This window comes from Watersipora subatra, chromosome 4 (genome assembly GCF_963576615.1).
Source record: "Watersipora subatra chromosome 4, tzWatSuba1.1, whole genome shotgun sequence".
In the NCBI taxonomy this organism is placed as follows: domain Eukaryota; kingdom Metazoa; phylum Bryozoa; class Gymnolaemata; order Cheilostomatida; family Watersiporidae; genus Watersipora; species Watersipora subatra.
In genome coordinates, this window is record NC_088711.1 from 42976545 (window position 1) to 43001519 (window position 24975).

A 24975-nucleotide genomic window follows, 5' to 3' on the forward strand; every position below is an offset into this window, starting at 1 on the left:
ATAGTATAAAGCTATGCTTTCTCTGCGAGCGAAACAGACAGAAAGATAGGTTAAGTGTGAGCATGTGACTGGATAAATCTGCAGAATTGAATGTACATCAAAGGTTGCCAATGTATAAATAGATTTATACTTTCTCTGCAAGCGAAGCAGAAAGGTAAATCAAAGTAGAAAGTGTCCTAAGAAATTTGTGAAATTGTACGTATATCAAGTTCTGAGCTGTGTAAGCCCTGGAGCAAAAACAGTCAGAAAGGTAATAACAATGCTCAGCTGTGAATTGTGTGTGTGTAGTTTCCCTGCAAGCAAAACAGTCGAAAATAGTGGACACTTTGGCAAATGTAAAGTGAAAGGACGCGGCTGTGAATATGTTTGTGTGCTTTCCCTGCAAGCGAAACAGTCGGAAATAGTGAATTAGTTGTTTTCTCCTAGGCAAATGTAAATCTGACCTCAGATTTTCTTAAAATAGGTTAGGATCCTCAAGCCTAAAAGTAGTATGCAGTGGGTGATCAATCCCAATATAGGCGGTAATTAAGCGCTGCGCAAGTATAACGAAGGTGTTACGAAAGGTTATGTTTTGGCTGAAATATATACCTAGATTAGTCACTAAAATCTCAGCTAACATAGACTTTTAATTAGTTCCACAATAGATATGTTAATTATCTACCTGCCCAGTAGAATATGGTGACCAAATAAAATATTCTAGATAATCAAGCAACTAGATATGAATAGAGACGAAGATGTTAGATCCATAGAGTTATCTCCCCCCTAGAGTGATAACTGTGCCTTCAACAACACGAGCGTTTCCGGTACTAACAAGGAGCGTTTAGGCCATGCCCCTTTTTTGTGCTAGTCAATCGTAGTGATTGACAGAACAATAACATCAGCCATGAGAATGATCATGAATTTCCACAGTTAAGATAGTAATTATTGCTCATATTAAAGACATGATGATTATAGTTTATTACTCTAATAAATGCTTATTATTTAAAGCAATTCAATGCCTACATGACTTGCAAAGGCACTGAATAGATAGTGTTAAGTAAGTGAGTTAATGCAATCAGTTACTCCAATGATATACAGCCCCCACACATGAGGAGCTGTATATCATTAGTTACTCATAGATAAAATAGATAGTCATCCAGGGGTTGTATTACATTGGTGTGATGGGAAGCTAATCGACTGCCATCAACTGAAAGTATTGATATTGTATGGTGATAGAGTGATTCATTGACACCACAGTCCACAAACAGCTCTTGCATGTAATATTAGATTTCAATACATATCAATCAAATACATAGACTAGCTTGAAGCAAAGATGTCCACTAGTTAGTGGACATCTTTGCTTGATGTAAGCAAGCAAAAAAAAGTTTGAAAGTTAGAGTGGCAAATTTTGTTATATATAAATAAAAATAAATTATACTTCATTATACCAAATTATAACTATTTAAAAGCGAAATAGACTTTTTTATTAGACTTGCTACTTATTTCACACTTACATTTAAACACATTTGCAGTTTCATTTTTCTTCCTAATTTATTTCAACAAAAAACTTCTTTCATGCACTAAGCAGCAAACTATGCTAACTCAATATCTATTTTGGTCAGCTTCTATGCCTGCCACAATCTAGCTGAGACTCAACAGATAGTTGCCATGCTATTAGGAGAACACCCAACACTCGGCGCAAGATATTCACTGGACAAACCAAACGTTATTGCTACAGCAGGTCCTGATTTCCTTCAAGTTTACCCTTATACCATACTTAACTACAGTCAATACGAAGTACTGCCAATGGAATAGAATAATTGCACAGAATTTATTCCGATGAAGATCAAAATAGCCGGTACAGAAAAGATTGGATATTTTAATCCAAAAGACAACGTGATACACCCAGACACCTATACAGTCAATTGCAAGACAAAAAAAGGCACATTGATGATGCTGGAAGGTAACATTTCTGAGTATTTTTTAAATGGAACGATTTTGCTAATAAGGGAAGCCACCGACATGAGCATTCCGGGCATCAACCTCGGCAGCCAGCCTCTACAAATACAAGAAACCATATTTAGCAAAGCCCATGTATTAAGATGGTCAAACACAGACGATTACGGAGGACTGAACGAACTTCTATCTACCTTAGACAGACAGAAAAGAGTACTAAAGGCTATGGGGATCGTCATGAACCGCCATAACACCCTACAATATAACACCGTAGAGGGCAGAAAGAAACTATTTGGCTCATTCCTATTCAGCTTTCTATTTGGAGGACAGGTAGCCTCAGGTTATGAGCTATGGACGTTCACTTGTAACATCATTCTCATGTCAATGGTTTTATCTACAGTCATCGGAGGGATCACAAAAGGATGCTTTGTGTACAGAGCAAGAAAGAGCGCAACGGTAAATGCTTTAGATGTGGAGACTGCACTGGAACTAACCGATATGCCAGGACGAGAAGACGAATCTGAAACTGACTCCGATGACTACCCATCCGCACCACCGGAGGGCTCGGAAATCGAATCATCATTAGAAGACTTGAGCAGTGCGCCTCCATCATATAAACCCTACGTACTCAAGTACTCACAACCAGGAGCAACTGACGCAGAGCGTGAATGTTTGAGGGCATGGGTTGAATACTTTTCGCAGACATACAATATACAAACACCACAAAGGCACCCCGAACAGGTTAACGGTGTTACCAGCACCTCAAGAAAAAACTGTAGACGGGCCACCATAAATGTAAAGATCAACGGATTCATCTGCACATTACTTGTCAACGCAGTAGCCACGATAAGCCTGATCAACACAAGGCTTGCTCGCGAATTGAATCTACACTTACAACAAAGCGACCTGACAGCTACAGGCGTAACCAAAGACACTTTAAAAATCATCGGGCGATCAACAGTGATTTTGAACATCGGAGGCGAATAGAACGGAAAACATCAGTTTTATATAGCGGATGGTATCTCACATGAAGTAATTCTAGAAACAGATTTAATGAGCAAACTTGGCACAATTACTTACAATTTCGATAGATGTACTCTTCACATCAATGACGGACCAGCCATCACCATGAAAGAGAATTGCTCCACTAGCTCAGCATACGTCTGCAACAACGTCCAAGTAGCACCATTTATAGAAGTGGCAATCGTAGCAAATGTAGATAGCGACTACGAAGGAAAAGAATGCTTATTTGAAGAAAACACTGATACTCTGAAAAGACTGATGATTGGCAGATCAGCCACCCGAGTTGATCAAGGGAAAATAATAATCCCTATTATCAACCCAACCAGCACACCTTTTGAGCTGAAGAAGGACACCATGGTGGGAGGCATAGAAAGCTTAGATGAAGACTTAGGATTGCTCAGTGTGCCGACAACTCATGCCGAACCAGAGAAGTTCCGCCCTTTTCCAAGTGACCAGCTGGACATCTCGAAAATGAATTTGACGAAGGAACAGATCAACGAGTTGAGAGAACTCGTAGACGAGTTTTCGGACATCGCAGGAGAAGGAATCACCGAGCTTGGACGAACATCAATAGTAGAGCACGTTGTTGAAACATTGCCAGGTACCATTCCGATACGGAGCAAGCCATATAACATACCAGTAGGAGTGACAGTTGAAATCAAACAAATCGATCAGATGCAAGAAAAAGATCTCATTTCGCCTAGCTCAGGCAAATGGACTGACCAGTTGTTTTAGTACGGAAAAAAGATGGCAACTGGAGATTCTGCGTAGACTACCGCAAACTCAACGCTGCCACAGTGAAGCAGTCTATGGCCATTTCTTCAATTAACAGTGCAATAGAGATCATGCACGGGAGGCAATATTTTAGCTCGATAGACTTAAGTTCAGGATTCTTTCAAGTTTCTTTACACAAAGACTCAAGAGAAAAGTCAGGTTTCATCACTTCATTCGGATGCTACGAGTTCAATACCATGCCACAAGGGATGTCAGGCAGCGCAGCTACTTACACAAGACTAGCATTAGCTATCATGGCGGACCTGATTAGTGAAGGCAGCAGTTGCGTCTATTTGCATGACTGGCTGATGACATAACAGACCTTTTAGGAACACATCCAGCTACTGAGAACCGTTTTCACCCGTCTTCGCTTTGCCGGACTCAAGTACAGACCTTCGAAGAGTCAACTCTTCAAAAGAGAAATATTGTACCTAGGACACATCATATCAGAGGAAAGCTTAGCAGTTGCACCACATAACACAGAGAAGATAAAGAACTTTCCTACACTTAAGAATAAGACAGAAGCTCAAAGACTGCTAGGACTATTTGGCTACTACAGGACATTTATAAAAGGATTTTCAAAAATTGCTGCACCCATCACACGGCTGACAAGTAAAGACAAAGAGTTCGAATGGAACCCAGAATGCGAAGAAGCGATGCAAATTCTGAAGTCACGTATCACCACCGCCCCTATACTCAGCTTCCCAAACTTTGAAGAACCGTTCATTCTAACTACAGACGCATCGTCTACCAACATGGGAGCAGTACTATCACAAAAACAAGCCGACGGAAAAGAACACCCAATATCTTTTTACCTCCAGAAAGTTAAATAAAGCCGAGAAGAAATGGGACTCATGTGAACAAGAGCTATTCGCCATAGTAACAGCGGTTAAACACTACAGATCTTACCTGATGAACGTACCTTTCAAGATCTTCACAGATAATGCAGCATGCACCTACATCCTAAAGAAGCCGGAGTTATCTCCACGCCTTGCCAGATGGGCCATTCAACTGTCAGACTACACCTTTGAAGTAGAACACAAGATAGGAAGTCAAAACAAAGTGGCAGACGCTTTATCCAGAGCAGTCACAGCCATTAAAACAGATTCACCATCATCAGCAATAGATGTCGACATGAGAGAAGATCAGAAAGATTTATTTTTAGGACCTATTTGGAGGTATCTCGCAAAATAAAAATTCCCACAAGACGCAGAAAAAGCAAGAAGAGAAATGGTTACAGACAGCGAAAGTCTTGTGCTAAAAAGAGAAGTTTTGTACCAAAAACAGGACGAGAAATTACTGCTTGCCATACCTGAAGTGCAGCGGCCACTTCTACTCTACGCTATTCATGACAGCCAGACAGCAATGCACCCAGGAGTGATGAAAACTTTGTTGAAGCTCAAGAAGTATTGGTTCCCAGCTGTCACAAGAAGTAGAAGATTATATCCGACACTGTATTTCCTGTCAACAGAGAAAAAGCCCGCATGCACCTGCACGAGTACCACTTGGCACCCGGATGGCTAAAGCACCATTCGAAGTCCTATCTGTCGACTTTCAGGGGCCGCTAACAGGGAGCTCATGTGGAATGAATCACATACTCGTTTTCACAGATCACTTCACAAATTGGACAGAGATAATACCAATTAAAGATCAACTAACTACAACAGTTGCTAAAGTGTACTTACGACGGATATTCTGCAGATATGGAGCTTCAAAAATTCTACTGAGTGACCGTGCTAAAAACTTCATGAGCGAAATGATCGCAGAAACTAACAGACTTCTAGGAGTGGAACACAGATTTACCAGCTCATACAGACCACAGACAAATGGACAAGTCGAGATTTACAAAAAATCAATAGCAAACATGCTGTCACACTTTGTAAACCCGAGCGATCATAAGGACTAGCCTCGATACATACCATTCTGCCAACTCGCACACAACTCATCCAAACATACGATTCTACAAGCTTCACCAAGTTCACTACTATTGTGCAGAGAAATGAGACTACCCTTTGATTTGACAAAACCATCGCCAGAACTAATTGAAGAAGATGATGGCACATACAAGTCAAAACTACATGAGAGGATGACAGCAATTTGGGAAAAAGCTAGAAAACTAATGGAAAAAGGAAAAGCCAGATAGAAGAGTTACTACGACCAGAAGGCTTCACCCAGTTCTCTACAAGTAGGAGATTACGTTCTCTACTACGACAAGAGATGTTACAAGAACAAGACATCGAAACTGATCAAGAGATGGAAAGACACTTACATAATTAAAAGCAGGACATACACCAATGCGACCATTCAACCTTTCGACCGCCCAGACCAACCAGCAATTACCGTACACCTCAACATGCTTGAGCCACACCTTGGACCACTAATTAGAGGAGAACACACAGACATCACTTTCGAATTAAACTCACCACAAGGAACAGATAGTGAACAGCATGAAACTGAACATGATAAAAATGAGATACAGGTTAAGACTACTCCATACAAAGACAACGAACAGTTTGACTTAAACTTACCAGAACATAAGACGACGGAAGAAAACGTAGAGTTGCCAGCGAGCACGAGAGTACGTTTCCAACTTCCAGAAGAAATAATAAATCCTTACGAAGAAGATCAGTACAACGATCTATCTGAAACAGAAAATCAACCATTGATGACAGAAATGAATCAAAATTCAGATGAATGGGAACCTCAAACACAATTCATGAAAGCAACAGCAAAACATAGCCAGACCCTATCACCCAGCTATGAACAAGAACGAAGGAAAGAGAAAGCTCACGGACTGCGAAGAAGCCCGAAGCTCAAGCGGATAGAAGATTTTGAATATTACGAATAGCTACAGTTCTTACCTACACAAATGGAATGAGATTTTGGACTAAAACGGATTCTTCTTCGAGAATTAACTTCCCCGGACTATGATTACCGGAATAAGACCAGCAGAAAACTTAATATATTTTATTTCTGCTTACAACAAAATCAACAGACAACAACAATAACAAATGCAGCTATACCTCCCATAACCAAAGGTACCACGAGCTTGGGATCTAAAAGAAGACAACGATAAACACTACATGCTCTAAACAACCATTTAAAGAATATCTTCCTTTTATTCAACCTCATTTAAATGGATGTAAGACGACGACAATAGTTCAATAACTCACCAATGATCACCGGGAAATCCGAGGTAGCCTCCCCGCGCGGTATGGAAAAAAGAGACAGTTCCTCTACAACCATATTAGTCGAGATACCAGGAGCTACAAGGGAAGTTAAAACATCCAAAGAACAAGCCAAGAGCTCTGCAACAACTGCATCTGCAAACGTCCTGTTTGACATGTTACCAAGAGAAATACTCCTGGGACTTTCCCCCAGTATTTATACATTGCGGCTTTAATAACTAACCACTCCTACTACTAACCATGACATATTGCTACTCAGGACATTTATAAAAGGATTTTCAAAAATTGCTGCACCCATCACACGTCTGACAAGTAAAGACAAAGACATCGTTACTGGTGAGTAACTATATTTGTAGAGTTTGTTCGAAACTAGATATTGAATTCACTCAGGATTTTAAGAGAGACGACTTCACTGGTCAAGTGTGCGGTTCACAATCTTTATTTTTACTGTGAAACCTGAAATAACATTTCAATACCCTTTTTATACCAACTTGCAAAGCACAATAATTATGAATGCAATCAAATATGAAAAGTTACAGTATGATAGCAAGTAAAAGTACTGAACATCAAATGAAATGTGACAAGAAACAATATAACATGGTATAATAGGATCAAAATACCATATGCAACTAACCTGTAATCTCTAATAAATAATCCCTTAGCAATTGACAACTTAATAATTAAGAGTTATGATTCAAATCTGGCTGCCTTCTACAGAAGTTAGAAAAACGTCACTTTATGAGTTGAGCAAAACCTTAGCTTATGACTCAATGCCGGCAACTATCATTGGTCATCACGTATTAGGCCAATTTGACTTGGCTTCAACTCCAGGAATGCTAAACTAATAAAATTTTCCTACACTCTCATCTAAATTTCTTTAATTTATTGTAATACGTAGTTTTTGTTTGTTGTTTGTGTTTGGTTTATTGATTGTTGATTAATTCACACTAAATTATTGATAATGAATAATCCTACATGATATATAGTTGCTAATCTAAGTACTCAGCAAAACTACTACACTGTGTACTGGCCTCTGCAGAACAGTTGGTGGGTGCATGAGTAACCCTTTTTTATCAAGAAGTCGGCTCCCTATTTTGATTTGTAGGTCGCGCACCAAGCTGTCTGAGCTTGCAATAGTTTCGGTCACTCTACCTAGCTTCCAATCATTTCTAGCTGCCTGGTTGTCTTTGACAATGACAATGTCTCCTTTTTTGACATTTGGTCTCATCCTTGTCTATTTCTGACGAATTATTATGCTGTTTAGATATTCTGTTTTCCATGTTTTCCAGAATTCCTCTGCTGCTGCTTGGGCTATCTTCCACCGTTTGCTGCTATACAAATCATCTTCGGTGAAGTTTCCAGGCGGTGGTGCCAGTAATGGTTGACTTTTCATGGTCAAAATATGATTAGGTGTAATCACATAATCACTGTTGATCATATTCCCTGCTTCATAGAAAAAAGTTCTTAGGGTTTTGGTGTCTAGTTTGTTTTTCAGCTTGAAGGTCATTGCATGGAGTACTGCTCTAACCAATCGAATCATTTTTTCTATGGCTCCTCCTTGATGACTTGTCTCAGGTGAGTTGAATATGAAATGAATGCGGCTCTCTAGCAAGTATTGCTTAGTTTCCTTACTGGTTATCTCTAGTTGCTTTTCAATCTCATTCTTTGCTCCAACGAAATTAGTTCCATTGTAACAATATATTGTTTGAACGGGCCCTCTTAAGGCCATAAAGCATCTCAGGGCTTGTATTAAAGTGTCTGCACTCATGTCGTCTAAGACCTCTATATGAACTGCTCTAGAGTAGAGACAGGTTATCAGAAGTCTCCATCTTTTCAGCTCTGTGCGCTTGTCCTTCACGTTATAAGGTCCAAAGGTGTCGATTCCAATGTTTGTGAATGGAGGAGTAGCTTCCATCCTTTCTTTGGGGAGTTCTCCCTTAATTTGTGTCTCTGGTGCATTTCTTACTCTAGCACAGCTTACACACTGGTTAAGCACGCGCTTTACCACACCAGTTCCATTTACCATCCATATTCCAGCATTCCTAATTGCTGCGAGTGTGCTTCTCCTTCCTAGATGTAAGTTTGTTTATAGTAATGCACTGTCAAAAGATATGCTAGGTGAGAGTTCTTAGGAATGATGATAGGGTATTTCTGCTGATAACTCACTGTTGAAGCACTGGCTCTCCCACCAACACGAACTATACCTTCGTCATCAATCTTAGGGTTGAGCTTGATGAGAGACTTCTCCTTCATAGGATAACGCTCTGCTTGTGCTATCTTTAAGATAAGTACTTCAGCCTCTTTCAGATCATTGGTCTTCAACTCTTTGCACATCCACTATTTTTGTTTGACAAAGCTCTCCAGCAATGCTATGCCGTGCACTAGTTTCTTCCAACTACTGAATTGAGTGAATTTTCTCGTTATGCTTTGTGTGTTGAAAGTAGCCATGGTAACTAATCTCTTTTTTCGCACTTCGTGGTCAGATTCATTAATTGTTGTTGACCCGATTTTTCTTAATGAAATCTAGCCCTTCGGGGTCTCTGAGGAAGGGGGGGCCCATTCCACCACATGTCATTATCAATGATTTCTTTAGCACTTATTCCATGAGAAGCTATGTCTGCTGGATTGAATTCTGTTAGAACATAATTCCATTGTTTGGGTTCAGTTGTCTTTTTAATTTCACTTACCCTGTTGGCAACATACATATGAAACTTTCTGACATCATTGGATATGTATCCCAGCACTATTTGAGAATCACTTCAGAAAGTTTCTTTGTCTACACTAAGCTTTAACTCTTTCCTTAGCACATTGGCGAGGTGAGTTGCAGTTACAGCTCCCTGCAACTCAAGCCTGGAATAGTGGGCTTTTTTAATGGGGCTACTCGTGATTTGGCTAAGATCAGGTTGTTCATAAATGTTGTGTATTCGCATTTGTATTCTGAATCTTTGGAGAACTTTGTCAGCAAGATGTGTAGACGATGTTCAGCTTGTCTCTTGTTATTGGGTAATTTAGGCAATGGTGATTTGAATGGCAAAGGCACGACTTAATTTCCAGCTGCATTCTGCTGAGTTGATGTCTCTAAAATTTTCATAAATTTGACATCGTTTTGAGATAAGTATGAATCCTCATTTGTGTTTTGGAAGTCTCTTTCCAGGATATTTAGCAACCATACATCTTTGGACGTGTCTGCTTTATAAGCTGTTTTTCTAGATTTGTAAATGGTTTCTGGTGTACCTCCACACATAGTCCACCCAAATAGCGTTCTTACTCGATAGGCTTTGCCCATTTTTCCATTAACTGCTGGTCTTGTTTCTAAAGGCTGAATTACTTGTGGAGTTCATTCCTATTAGAAGTCCAACTGGTATGTCCATCAAGGGTGGGAATTGTGTTGCTATGTTCTTTAGGTGGTCTAGTCTAGCAGCCTTTTCTTTAGGTGGTAACTGATTTCTGTCCCAATATATGTATTCACGCTTGTAGGCATTAATATGTGCATAGCTATTTGTTAAATAACCACGCAGCATAATGTCATCAAATCTTTCGATGTCTTCAGTTACTGGTCCGTTAATGGTGTGTATGTTGACGTTTTTTGTCCGTTTCACTAGTTCTCGCTTTTAATGTTGCTACTACATCCTTTGATACATAACATACGTCCGGCATGTTGTCAAGAAGAGCGTAAACTGGCATTTCACAACTTGTGCCTGCTGAGATATAAACAGGTACAGCCATGCTTGTTAAATTGTTCGCTTCTGTTATTTGACATTTCAGTACCTTAGTGGTACTGTGAGCTTTCATTGCTTTCTGTGGCTTTGTTTCAGCATCAGCCCGATTAGATCCACCAGTGTTTGAAGTTACCTTGCCATACTGTTAGTTGGAGTCGTGATTAGCTGTGGCATGTTCTTTTTTACACTTCATACTGTAATAGGAAAAATATGCTTAGCATACCATTGTTATTTATTGTGCTACAAATTTGTCTCTAATATTTCTTTAGTTAGCTATTTCACTGTCTATATATTTTTTCAAGTTATTATTCTCTTGCTAGCATATAAATCTTATTACAAGGTCTATGTGTAACACACTACATGTTTGAACTTTGAATTGAGCAACCCGGTTCTGCTGTGTGAACTTATAAACTTTAACAATGGCTTTGTACAACTCACAACGAAAAGAATGTGATTCAATAGTTTGTCAATTAACCCTGGCTTTATTCATATCAAGATTCTAGAGTCATCTCGTCCAGTTATAGTTAAAATATCAATACGTTGCATATCACTGATCCTCCACAGTATAAAAGAGGTTAACATTTATCTTTCCAAAACATAATATATATATTTTATAAAATCAGCTAAATACTCAATTTAAATTTTACACATCTCCCTCTGGTGTTTTCCATCTGAAGATTTAATAACTTGGTATCAACACAAAACAACTTACTTGAGTGTATGCAAACTCTGTGTGCTCCTCTTTCAGTCTTGTTAACACGCTGGAAACGACTGATGAGCCTTAGCACAAGTTGGTCTTTTTATATTAAAAGTAACGGATGTTTTTCTAGACTTGTGTAAGCCAGATTAGGACCTATTACTTCGGCCGCAAGCCGATTATTTCTGACGTAGGTACCAGTTCTGATCGGACACAAGTTGCCTCCAAACCCGGATTTATGCAGCAAATTTAATCAGCTCTGATCCGCAAAAATCCTGCGCAACTCCGTTTTTAGCGATTTCTAAAGCAGCTTAGGCGGTCAAATGACCGACCAAGACCGTTTAGCAATCTACTTTTCTGACCACAAGAAGAGCTTGCCCACTGGTCACATAGATACGATATCTATGTGTCTAAATAGCATGAACCTCATTTTTCATACTGTTTAGTGAGTGCATTTCAATATTGTACCAAGTTATGTATATGGGTCTCATGCATTGTTAGTTAATCCTAACAATGATGATCATATATTAATAGATACCTCTGTCTCTATGAGCTCTGTAGATCACTGTCAGTATGCCTATCAGTGACCTAAAGACCCATAGAGCTTATATCTTCCTCATTTTTGAAGCATCGTGCCCGATGCTTAAGCTAGACGGCAGAACGACAGATATAGATACATGTATATGAAGTGTGAAGGCAGAGAGAATAAATTTATACAATATTTATGTTTAAGTTGTATTAAAATTTAAAATTGCTTGTATTAAGGTATTCACTTGTTAAGCAATATTCTTTAACCAATCATGCAGCCAATATATCAGCTAATAGTCTGTCCAGAAGGGCGGTCATGTGTGCAGACCTGTCTCTAGCCGACTGCACGGCCGCCCTCCTATTCTTTAGTTTCTTTTGCAACCTGGCGAGCTTCGCTGCCGCCGTGCAGCATTCCTTGCTTTGTTTTCTTTTGCCGTGGCTTTTCTTTTTTGTTTGTTCTTTCTTCTTGGCTTCTCTCTTTTCCTCTGATCGGACTTCATCCACTGTTTCCTCCATTACCTCAACCTTAATAGGCAGGTCCTCTGTATTTGCCATCTAAAGCAAGGAAGACATCCACAAATGTAATCAATCTAACCGCACTTGTGCAGTTAGTCAATTACGTTCATTCGTAACCTAGTTCAAAGGTACATATAATACACACAAGGTTTACACTATTGCTCTGCACATTGCAAGACATATCAAGTGAACTAGAAGTTCAACCTGTATCTATTGCAACATAGCCACACAATGCATACGACCTTATTGATGTATGAGTATACACATATATATTGTTTTTGATACAGGATCGAGATACGATCCAGTACCAGCAACACAAACTGTCAGCGTGTCCTTAAAACCATTTGTTTACGTTATATAACGGTTTCGGGCCGGTACGAGGCCTTAACCCGTACCTTGGCTGTTCATCTGCATCGGCAGATTCATCAGCCTTACACCCTTCATCATCCCAAACAATGTTATCAGAGTCTGCATCTGACAGATCCTGGGTAGCGTTAGATGCGGATGGATTACCTCCGATCTCAGCACCTAACGACTCGTTTGGACTCTCTATTGGCGCGGGCTCGGTTGCGTCGCTCGGTACCGGCGGTACTGAGTCGCGTGCAACAGCCTCTGGCCAATGCTGCAACCTTTCCTCAGCAAGCTTGCAGTCATTTAGGTGGACCCAGTCAGGCCTTTGAGTCCTCCCATGCTGTACCAGCACGTCCACCCCTTGTCTGACAAGAACCTCGTAAGGTCCCTTGTATAGAGGTTGAAGTTTAGGTGAGAGACCAGCTTTTGGGCTAGGTCGCTTCACATAAACCTTATCTTCTGGGTGTACATCAACAAAGCGCACCCGTTTGTCGTGCTGTTTCTTTTGTGCTGCACTAGCCACTTCATTATTGTCGTGAGCTACTCTCCAGCAGCCTCTGAGCTTCTGTCTTAAAGTCTCCATGAATTCATCTGAAGACTCAAAACAGGGCTCATCGGTTGAAGGACACAGCAAGTGAACTGGTAGACGGCATGTCCGTCCGTGCTCCATCTCAAATGGAGTATGTCCAGTTGAAGCATGCTTGCTGGTGCGATAGGCTAGAAGTACTAGGTCCAAATCTGAACACCAGTCTTTCTGTTCCCTATCAACGTAAGCTTTGAGAAGCTGCAACAGTGTCCCGTTGAACTTTTCCACCAAACCCTGACTTTCTGGGTGGTAAGCACAACTGAACGCCTGTCTCATTCCCAACAGCTTCGAAACCTCGCTGAACAACTGTGATGTGAACTGCGTACCACGGTCTGTCTGTAATTTAGCTGGTACACCATGTCTACAGACTATAAGCTGCACAAAGCTTTTTGCCACAACCTTGGCAGAAATCGACCTCAGTGGTGCGCGCTCTGGATATTTCGTGAACCTATCCATAATGACCAATATATACTTATTTCCCCTATTGGAAACAGGAAGTGGTCCTAAAATATCCATTACCACAGCAATCCATGGAGCGGCTGCCATAATGGGCTGCATCGGCTCCTTTATAGGATGTGTCATGTGTGCTCTTGTAAGACAACCTTGGCAAGATTTAACCCAGTTTTCCACGTCTTGTCTGACCGTCGGCCAGTAAAATCTCTCGAGCACCTTGCCAAGTGTCTTATCACAATCCTTCGATCGGTGGCCATGCTTTAAGCATTTCCATTGTCCATTTTTTCGAATAAGTTCTTCCTTTTCTGGTTTGGACCTTTTTTGGAGACGGTAACAGTCTGCAGTGTTGTGGTTAGTTGATTTGCAACAAATACATTCCTTCTTTTGGTCAATGGAAGCTGCAAAACTTTTAATGGCTCTGTTTTTGTGCTAGGTTTATCACTCTGATTATGTTTGCTTGGTTTATAATTCAGTGATATCATTGATTGTGATATTGGAAGTGTCATGATGTGGGCTTCTTCATTGATAAATTCTGCAAATTCTTTGGAGTCTGGATAAGTTTTGTTAGCCGAATCAGCTTTTGTTACTACTCTTGTCCATTTAAGCCTTAGCCACTCAGGAAGCTTTTCTACCATCCTTTCATTTTCAATGCAATCGTTGAGAACCTGCGCATTTTAACAGACTGCATGGCACTCCTTAAGTGACTCAAAAGATCTCAAAAGTCTCTCAGGCCTAGTCCATCTTTGGAAACAATATTTGGCCACTTGTCCAGCTTCATTCTGTAAGACCTAGCTATGTTTTGTTCATTTTCATACCGGCTTTTTAAAGTTGTTCTAGCTGCCAGATAGGCGTCATTTGTGTTTGTGCTGAAATGTCTTTCAACACATGAAAGACATTTCAGCACATCTTGGCTTCTCCTTTCAGAAATATTTTGAGATGTCGAAGTCTGTAGCTACTCTCTATATGTTCAGCACAAAAGTAGGAATCCAGGTCTACTTCCCACTCATTGAATTCTAAGACATTTCCTTCAAATACACTGGGTTCTACGGATTTATGTGAACTTTTAAATGTTGCTGTCAGGCAGGCTGCTAGTTGTTCTACAACTGATAGTTCTGACTTTGTGGTGTCAGAAGTAGACATGGTACTTTTTGACTTATCTGGTAGGGCTCTGGTTGGGTTTCTTCTGTTCTCAACATTCATACCTATCTGCTCAGTAACTTTAGCTACCTCTATGCATGATTGTTCTTGTTCTGTTCTGGTTGTGTCTGTCTCCTTCATTAGATGGCAAATCAGGATCCTTTGTTTGGTTGACAACTCTGTTAATTTGTTCTACGCTATGCATTACGGAGGATGTTGAAGGATAGTTAGAGCTAGATTCTCTCTCCCTTACCATCTCCTCAAATAGCCTTGCTTGTTTTTCTATTTTTCTGTTGGCTTCAGCAATTTTCTTTTGAGTTTCCCGCAGTTGCAATTCTTCCAGCATCTCCATGTATTCCTCTACTGAATCTTTCAGAGATTTAGCTGTGATCGCAAGGCCATCATACATGGGCTTTATTGTTTCTTTCATTTTATTTGATGCCATATCAGTATTACATAGAGCGACTAATTCATTATACATATCATAAGTCTCGATAATTCTAGCATCAACGTTGTCACAAATTTCATACAATGTGTCAATAGAAGTTTCTCTTATTACATTATGCTGGACTTTATCAATAAGTTTGTACTGATTCATGATTTGTTTGGTTAGTTTCAGGTTTAACTCAGAAATTCGGCTTTCTCTCCCAATGTTAGAAAGTTTTACCTTTCGTCGCAAGCGCATGCTTTCGCTGACTACCCTAGAAGTGAGAGCGCTATTGAATTCCCTATCATCATTTGAATTGGTTATTTTCTGTGTTTTATTAGAAGTCAAGTTTTCATAACTGTCATCTATTGATTCTATGCTTAGCATACCATTATGCACACCACCAGTGTCGTCAATATGCAGCATCGCCGAAGTGTCCCCAACCTCGGACATGCTTAAGTAAATGGCCAAAAACGCGCTGCTCACAAGAAATTGTCGACGTGAGTCACAAACTACAGGTTGCCAGAAGATAGGTACAAATATAGCAAAGTGAAAATAAAAACTGCATGATAATGGTACCTAAATCAAGAATAGCCAATTATATGTATATTAGTAAAATTTTGGTTTAAATGAATGGTTCTATCCAGATACTCACAGTTGACTGTTGCTAAGATGTAATGCAGGCATAGATCCTGATGTCTAAAACGTAAATGAGTTAATCTTAGTGTTTGTAGTTCAGCTCATGTGGTTTTTTTCACTTTGGCTGGTATGTATGTTTCCGGTACACTTCTCGTGTTGTCTACACTGTGTAATGGGTAGAGTTATCTTTTTTGTAGTTCAAGAACAGCTCTTGTGTTGTCTACACTGTGGCCCACTGGAGTTATCTTCTCTTTATAGGTTCGGAACAGCTCTTGTGTTGCCTACTCTGTGGCTGACTGAAGTTATCTTTTCTTTATAGGTCCAGAACAGCTCTTGTGTAGTCTACTGTTGCTGACTGGAGTTATCTTTTCTTTATAGGTCCAGAACAGCTCTTGTGTTGTCTACACTGTTGCTGACTGGAGTTATCTTTTCTTTATAGTTCCAGAACAGCTCTTGTGTTGCCTACAATGTGGCTGACTGGAGTTATCTTTTCTTTATGGGTCTGGAACAGCTCTTATGTTGTTTACACTGTGGCTGACTGAATTATCAATTGTCCTCACTTTTGATTAGAGTAGAGGTTTCACTGTAGAGTTTGTTGGAAACTCTAGATATTGAATTCACTCAGGATTTTAAGAGAGACGATTTCACTGGTTAAGTGTGCGGTCCACAATCTTTATCTTTAGCGTGAAACCTGAAATAACATTTTAGTACCATTTTTATACCAACTTGCAAAGCACAATAATTATGAATGCAATAAAATATGAAAAGTTACAGTATGATAGCAAGTAAAAGTACTGAACATGAAATGAAACGTGACAAGAAACAATATAACTTGGTATAATGAAATAAAAATAGCATATGCAACTAACCTGTAATCTCTAATAAGTAATCCCTTAGCAATTGACAACTTAATAATTAAGAGTAATGATTCAAATCTGGCTGCCTTCTACAGAAGCTAGAAAAACGTCATGCTATGAGTTGAGCAAAACCTTAGCTTATGACTCAACGCCGGCAACTATCATTGGTCATCACGTATTAGGCCAATTTGACTTGGCCTCAACTCCAGGAATGCTAAACTAATAAAGATTTTCCTACAATATTACTCACCAGTAAAGATGGGTAGATCTGTCGTGGCGACCTCATTTGACGCAAAATGTCGCGGATACATCTTGGGTTCAGGAGCTACAGATACGAGAAAACCTCGCTATGAGACACGACAGGGTGCAGATATACAGACAAAAAAGAAAAAGGAGGAAATATATCACTTACCAGGAGTAACGGGAATGGTGGCATCCACTTCTGTAGCGTCCATCAGAATGACGCTAGTTTCGGTGGCACATACACTCACGACACCGAAACACGTACAGTGGATTATATCACAAGGCTAAAGAGAAAGAAAAACCGTTTACCGGCACCAGTAACCACCAAATAAAGATCAAACACATAGATTAATTGGAAGGAAAAACCTACTGTGTCGGAAATTGGGTACAGGCAAACACCCACCCAGAAAAGTGACAGTACCAGAACAATTATATGAAGCATCCCTTCAATTTGACCACACAGAGAAGAATGAAAGGACGAGACTACGAATTCGCTGAAAGAAAACACATTTGATCACATGACACCAAACGAGCTCCCTCATTGGACATTACATCCCGCCAACCTAGCAATAACTCCGCCCACTCTACAAGGCCAACGATTGCGCAAACCACTAAGTGACCTCCAGACAGGAACAGACTAACTGCGTGCCAATTACACCTAATACACCATCTCACGGTCGAGCATTTGATTAATTAGACTCAAGGACGACTTGATTTATCACGGAATGTTCCCTCCACGACTGACAATTTGACAACACACCGATGATGACTATTTGATGAGATGACTCTTCCTACACACCAACCCAAAATCCACAGCAGCTTCCTTCAGTAAACTACAACCGACAAACGATTAAAACACATTTGAACGAGTTCAAATATTTATAAATTTATTTCACAGAATAGTGTAGTACACAAGAGAGGATGGGAGAGCTAAGACGATGGAGGGGCTACACCCCACTGGCGCATTCACACCAGACATCTCAGTGGGTAAACTGCCCACAATCCTGGCACAGGCGAGCCCCATGGGCGCATCTGATATATCCCCGTCTAATTCTGGCCAGACATTTTGGACCACATTCTGGTGGACCCTGTAGATTCTCCTCATCGGAGCTCTCCTCCCACGCCGAGAGAACTCATACAGCGGGTAGCCTGTAATCGAGACATGGAACATCCACCGAATCGCTGACACAGAAGCAGAATATAGCAAAAGGGTATATACGTGTATATATATACAATATATATATATATATATATATCCGGGCGTGTATATATATATATACACGCCCGGAAGGCTCACCTGGCCTGCTCGTCGAGATAGCGAAGGAGCCTCTCTCCCCTTCCCATCAGGCGCCTCACCAGCCGCATTGGCGCTACTCATGCCACCCTCCGATCGGCACTCGGGGCTAGTCCCCACATTGGCCTAGTCGTAGTGGCTTCAGTCTGGGTGGAGGCCTCGGCTGTCGCGGGCTGTCCCTGGCCACCGAACTCCCTCTCAGCAATCTCGTTTAACCTGTCACATAAGAGACAAAGATCAACGCATTCCTGGTGAGTACACTGACTATAATACACCTAACTCGAGTCGATGGCCATCAATCTGATATTTAATCTAGCTTACCTCCTTACAAACGCCAAGAGTTCTGCAACAACTGCATCTGCAAACGTCTTGTTTGACATGTTGCCAAGAGAATTACTGCTGGGAACTTCCCCCAGTATTTATACCTTGCGGCTTTACTAACTAACCACTCCTACTACTAACCATGACATATTGCTCACCACATGCTAATACCTATATTTCCTTGACAGGTACAGCGTGCCGTGCCGTATTGTTTTACTAATCTCAGATAGTGGCTGATTGATTACCTAATTTAATTAAACACACCATGGTTCACACAACTTTGAGATGGAAGCTAACAATAGCCACTGTAGGAAATAGGTGGTATGCCTCACTTCATGTAACGAAAATTGATTTTTGATTTTTTAGGATAGACTTTACTGTAAAATAGACATGGCACATACCAGAAAATGAACTCATTTAAAACTTTCAACTTTTATTATGACTTTCTATTTTTTAGGATAAGACAGGTTAGGTTAGTGATGAACACAGACACTTGGACAAATTTCTTTCTGTAGGTAGCTCCCGCAGTGGAGAATGAAAATGCCTTACACACAGCTGAGTCATGCACATTATAACATGTATTTTTGTGATTTTAGAATCCTGAGAGGCATGCCAGTTTTTGCTATAATGTTGTATGAAGTTTTTATTTCAAGATTTAGCTTCTTTCCTGACCATAAGACCAACGACTTCAGCCCACTCACTACCACCCATACACGCTGACACACGGGAGGACCCGTTTACTTTGCCAAGGGAGACGCAATACAAACACCAGGACAATAATACGCGATTCCGAAAGGACAATTGATACTCGCCTAATACCACAAAGCAAACTAACAACCATTTCCTTCTACTACTAACACATACCTTATTGCTCTGAGAAAATCAATTTTTTTTGTTTCACTTTTAACATCTTTATGGTTTTGGATTTTATTCATGGTTTTGGTGTTACTAATTATGATATACTTTTTTTATTAACTCGGTACATGTTTTTTAAATATCGTTATTCTAACCATAACCTTATAACTTCATTTTCACTTTATATCTTTTCTTTATTTTACTATCGTTACGCCAACAACAACCTCACCACGGAATGCCGATACCGATACGAGGACATATCGTTCTTTAACAGCAGGAGAAATGTTGTATGGAGATATTGCGAAAAGAAGATACCGACAGAGAATGTAACCAGACCATAAGATAAGCATATAACACCCGCAAGTGGCAAGACGCCTAAGAGACAACAAAGGATTCGCTAATTGGAAATGTCGAAAGAAGATTAGAAACTTCAGAATTGAAAGAAATTAATCACAGAAACTACGTCAATGCCATCTTAAGAAACCACCGAAGTAATTGCGTCTACCAACCATCACCAAGCACAGCCAAAAATAACTGAACTTACCATCAGCCTGACCCAGTACTTTTTCGTGACGTATTTAGTGTCAACGGAAACAGTATTATGCAATCCTAGCTTCCAGCCACAGAAGCAGTGCTCTTCAGATGGCGTACCCAAAGACAGTGTTCCCTCCAATGGATTTACTCCTACCACATAAAATATGATATGAACATTATATGTACCCGCCCTCAGGCTATTCTGAATGCCTATAAAAGCGAACAATTATAGTAGCTCATCCTCTTTTGACAGTGACACTTGTAGACGTACAAGACAGAGCTTAAGAGCCTATACAGCTGTTGGCGTAAGAGATTATTTTACTTAGCGTTTACTACTTGTTATCTTTCTTATATTCTAGAATTTTGCTACTTGTGTATTAGGTTTTGGTTCATAAGAATAAAGGACATTTTGATTGATACACTTGAGATTTAGCATAATAGACTTGCGCTAAATTAATGGGTCAAGTCCTATAATTTGAACTCTCCACTCTTGACAACCATAACAAATAAGGCGGCTTGCCTGTGCCTAATCAACCATAGCAACTTGGCTAATTTGAAGTGGAACTGGTAGTTATTAATCATTGATGTTAGTGTGGTATTCAAGTGAAGCAAATTCCTTTAAGGTTGACTTGCAATAAAATTCACATTACAGTTATTTGATATCAAAAGATTCACCATGTCATACTCTGTTGTGTTGTAGGTGCCAAATATGTGGAAATGTGATTACAAGCTCTTGAAATCTCAAAAAACGAAAAGCCGCCGTAGATTAGAATCTCTTTATTTCGATGGCGTAGTCATGAGAATTGGTTATTGTCTTGTCACGTGATGTTCTCACGTGAATTGAAAGGCCAATAAAAAGCTCAATATAAAACTTATCGTAGCACTAGTTTATGACAAACACTTCGAGTTTTACCGAAGACCCCGTATCAAATATAGATGCTCGCTACTTTACAGTTTTGTTTCGGCCTGGTCAAGTCAGCAAGTCGTAATCTGATCATGTGACCCAATACTTGGCAAATAATTTCTGCAGCACTTTTCGATTATCACAAGTGACCAACAGGCATGTCATGATTATCAGACAATGATATGTACTCCTTCAAGCTAAGGTTAGAAAATTGAATGAATTTTTACTGTAAGTTATAGGATATCACTGCTAAAAGTGACAGCATTACGATGGCGATAAAATAGACACATAGGAACAATAGACATGGTTTTATTGAATGTGTGAAGTATATTTGTGAAAATATTTCAACGAATAAGGTTGAAAGAAAGTGTAAACAGAAACCATCTCTCACAACTACGTCACATTGGAGCCGTTTTTGAAAGAGAATCCAAACTACGGCGGTCTCGTGTGGCTGCGATTTTCTGTTCGTTTTTGAGCTTTTAAGAGCTTGTAATCACCTTTCCACATATTTTGCACCTACAACACAACAGAGAAAGACATGGTGAATCTTTTCATATCAAATAACTTTAATGTGAATTTTGTTGCAAGTCAACCTTTAAATACCCATATAACAAGGTGCACAGTGCTATTGCTATTCCATGAACTGCAAAAACCGCAGGAATGGACTTTCAAAGGAAAGGGCATGACATTTCACAAGTGAGTCACTTCTACTACTAGTTCTATTACTATTGCTAAAGTCTACGACTACTACTAGTTGTGCTACTACTAGTTAGTACTGCCACTAGTTAGTTCTACTACACTAGTCACTGGGTGAGTGAGAGTCGATCAGTGTCACTACTGAGTGTACGAGTTGGACTGTATGTTGTCGGTGATTAAATAAATTCATAAGCTAGTGATTGAAATTTTTCTTCTTTCAGAACGAAGGTTTTTATTATTTAAATTTGTAATTTGTTATTATATTAAATTTGGAACTACAAACCATTAGGTTATTTCTAAATATTTATATTTGAAAAAAATGTTTGTAGTGCCTATAAAATTATTTATTGTTGTACCTGGATATAGCTAGCAGTAAGGAGATAAGAGTAATAATACTATTGTTATTACTACTGTTGCTAACTAACTACTACAGTTTCACGTTAATTTTTAGATTTCCAAACAAAGCAACTGAGAACTCTCGTTATTTACAATGGTATCACAACCGCATAAGAGTGAATAAGCCTGATCCTTGGGCACTTATCTGCAATGAACATTTAAATGATCCATGTTTTGACAGAACAGGTTAAAATGTTAGACTCAAGTCATTTAAAGGTAATATTTTTCAATGTTGAATAGTTCAAGGTTGAATGGTTGAATGATTTCAGATGCCAAATTTCTGTTATAGGTAACATTAGTCTATATAGCTGGCTACATTGTGCAAAAGCTAATTAAAGTGCTGTCATGACATTGGCCGTCAGTCGCTGGTTACCACTAAGTCAAGTATCCAGTACCGACATCTCTATACTTTACTTGAGCTACAAAACAATGGAGGATTGGTGCGTCCATCAGACGGTGTCATCAGGATCCTGCTAGTTGCAGATCGATACTTTCGTATTAATACAAAGCCAGATCCACTCCATTGTGTGGTGTATGTTATCAGTAGTGTAGGATCTAGTGATGTGCTATGCCTTGGGAAACACCTTACGAGACACGGCAGTTGGCATATCCAACCACTGCGTCATTGATGGAAAACCTTTTTCAGTCGTTTTTATGATCTCCGACAGCATCATTATGCTAAAGACCTACATTCAAACTGCAAGGTGCATCTTTGTGGCATAAAATACTAAAGTAGTACTTTTTAATACTGTTTTTTTAGTATAATTTTTAGTTCTGTAATATTCATCTGTAGCTGTTGTTGTGCTGTTATTTCTAATCTGATTTAGTTCCAAGAAACTCTGATGCACCTTGGCTCAATATTCAGTGGTATACAAATCTCCTTTTACACATTTTCTGTAATGTGTATGTATAAGTTTAATCATCTGATCCCACGACCACACGAGCGGAGCGGAAGTGTGTGAGTTTTTATGATAAATGCATGTGCACAAAACTTACGAAAATTATTCATCAACAATGTGACGAACCCTCGTCAAGAAATTTCATCAAAAAATTTAAGCATCGGAATGTAAAGTCGTTAAAGTATAATAACGATACAAAACACATTTAAACCTATTTAAATATGTTACCAAGTCTTTGTAAACCGTCGGTATTATTTTAAAACTTACCCATCTGATCGGATTATACGCAAATAGACAGATTAATTTGAACGAAAATTGCCACAAAAAGCTTGAAAAGCTCGGTTTAATAAATGTTAAGACCGAAAATTGAAACGCCAATAAAGCCGTGCGACCGATTGTAGAACTATTTAGCAGTGCGCAGTTCACGAGAAAGCCGTGCTCATTTCGTCAGTCTATGGCCTTTTTTACTTGTATTCGAATTTATTCGAAGGTTTCTGTAATAAACGTAGACCATTTGAGGTGTAGACCGATTTACAGGTACAAAATTGTGGTACACAGTTTATCAGCCTGTGTTTTTTGTCCAATCACCGAAGGTTTCATTATTTGAAACGTTAGCCGAAATTCTTTACAACTTATGTACAAGCTAGGGCTGAACTACAACGCCCCTTCATGACGAGAACATTTTTTATTCTGCTAAATTTTTATACGCGTGAATGCTCCTACCCGCTTTCTGTTAAAGATCGCTTATCAAAACCATTCTACATTCAACGCAACCAACTTTCAAACTGTGTATAGTACACAGTAGCTTGCCATTTTACTTCTAATTTTGCATTTCAGAGTTATAATAAACATATTTCTTTATTGTTGTTGAATTACATACATTACAGTAAATTAGGCCTACAGCTTTATAACACTTTTATAACAGCTTTTATTTTGCTGCAGTTTGCAGAAATCTTCGAGACGCATGAACGCTCATAGGTTTTCTATTATTGCTGTATTACTATATTAACAATATTGGTTATTTTAATAATATCACTGCATTTTACTTATAATATTGGCCAACATTGCATTTCTCCTATTGCAAGGGAGAGATATAAACGTGTAATATTTTCCTTTCATTGTTGTTGTTTGTCATGACCAAACACTTTTTAAATAAATTTTCTAAAAACCTATATAAATACCACAACTTCTCGATATTGCTACCTATGACGTTTTGAAATGTAAACAAAATTGTGTGTTGGTTTTCTATTATTACTATATTAATAAAATTGATTATTCTAAGAATATCAGTGCATTTTACTTCTAATATTGGCCAATATTGCATTTCTCCTGTTGCAGGGGGAAAATATAAACATCTTTTCCATTCATTATTGCTTATTGTTGTATATAATAACACCCACACCCAGTACATTACAGCTACCATTGCAGTTATCCTATTGCACTGCAGAGCCATTTGATTGCTAATATTGCATTTCTCAACCATCAGTACCCTTTATTTTTTTGCCAATATCTCTGGCCATCTCTTTGGTCCTGGGCTGTATGACAGTGGAATTTCTAGTTACACTAATGCCTGCATTTCCTTGTTTGAATTATTTTGATTATCCTCTATTACAACTGTTTTTAATTTCCGTCTAGTTGTTGCAGTAGTTTATTCCATCTTTTACAGATACTGTATTATACATATCATACATTCATAAGCTATTATCACTTAAATCTTGAAAACGGTTTCTGTTTTGGCAGCATATGTGTTGTTTTTATCGAAATACTTCATGTGCTAAGTTTCTCTATTATGGTTTATGCATATGTAATATGATTTTTAAAATAATGGAACAGTCGTTATTTGCCTGAATATATCATTTGCTGGGTTTATGCATCTGTAATACAACAGTTTTTATGCCTAATATGGTCCGTGAAAATCTATTTTACATCTACTTATCATTTTATATATCCCACTCCATATGATATAAATAGGTTTTCTTCTATCAGGGCACTCTTGTGGCACT

The 24975-nt window shown here is 39.1% G+C and overlaps 1 protein-coding gene across 1 annotated transcript; it reads right to left on the bottom strand.

The window, feature by feature from the left end:
• Positions 1-8154: 8154 nt before the first annotated feature.
• On the bottom strand, positions 8155-9254 carry LOC137394274 (uncharacterized). Its single transcript, XM_068080992.1, has 2 exons — positions 9125-9254; positions 8155-8990 (listed from the first exon to the last, which is right to left on the bottom strand). The coding sequence occupies exons 1-2, from the start codon at positions 9252-9254 to the stop codon at positions 8155-8157; spliced, it is 966 nt and encodes a 321-aa protein (XP_067937093.1).
• Between the last annotated feature and the right edge of the window lie 15721 nt (positions 9255-24975).

What these genes read in the sequence shown, in the direction of transcription:
- LOC137394274 (XM_068080992.1), bottom strand. Translation starts at nt 9,254, where the DNA reads ATGTGCAAAGAGTTGAAGACCAATGATCTGAAAGAGGCTGAAGTACTT. An exon ending in CCCTAAGATTGATGACGAAG is followed by an intron (nt 8,991 to 9,124) that starts GTATAGTTCGTG and finishes ACTTACATCTAG; the next exon opens with GAAGGAGAAGCACACTCGCA.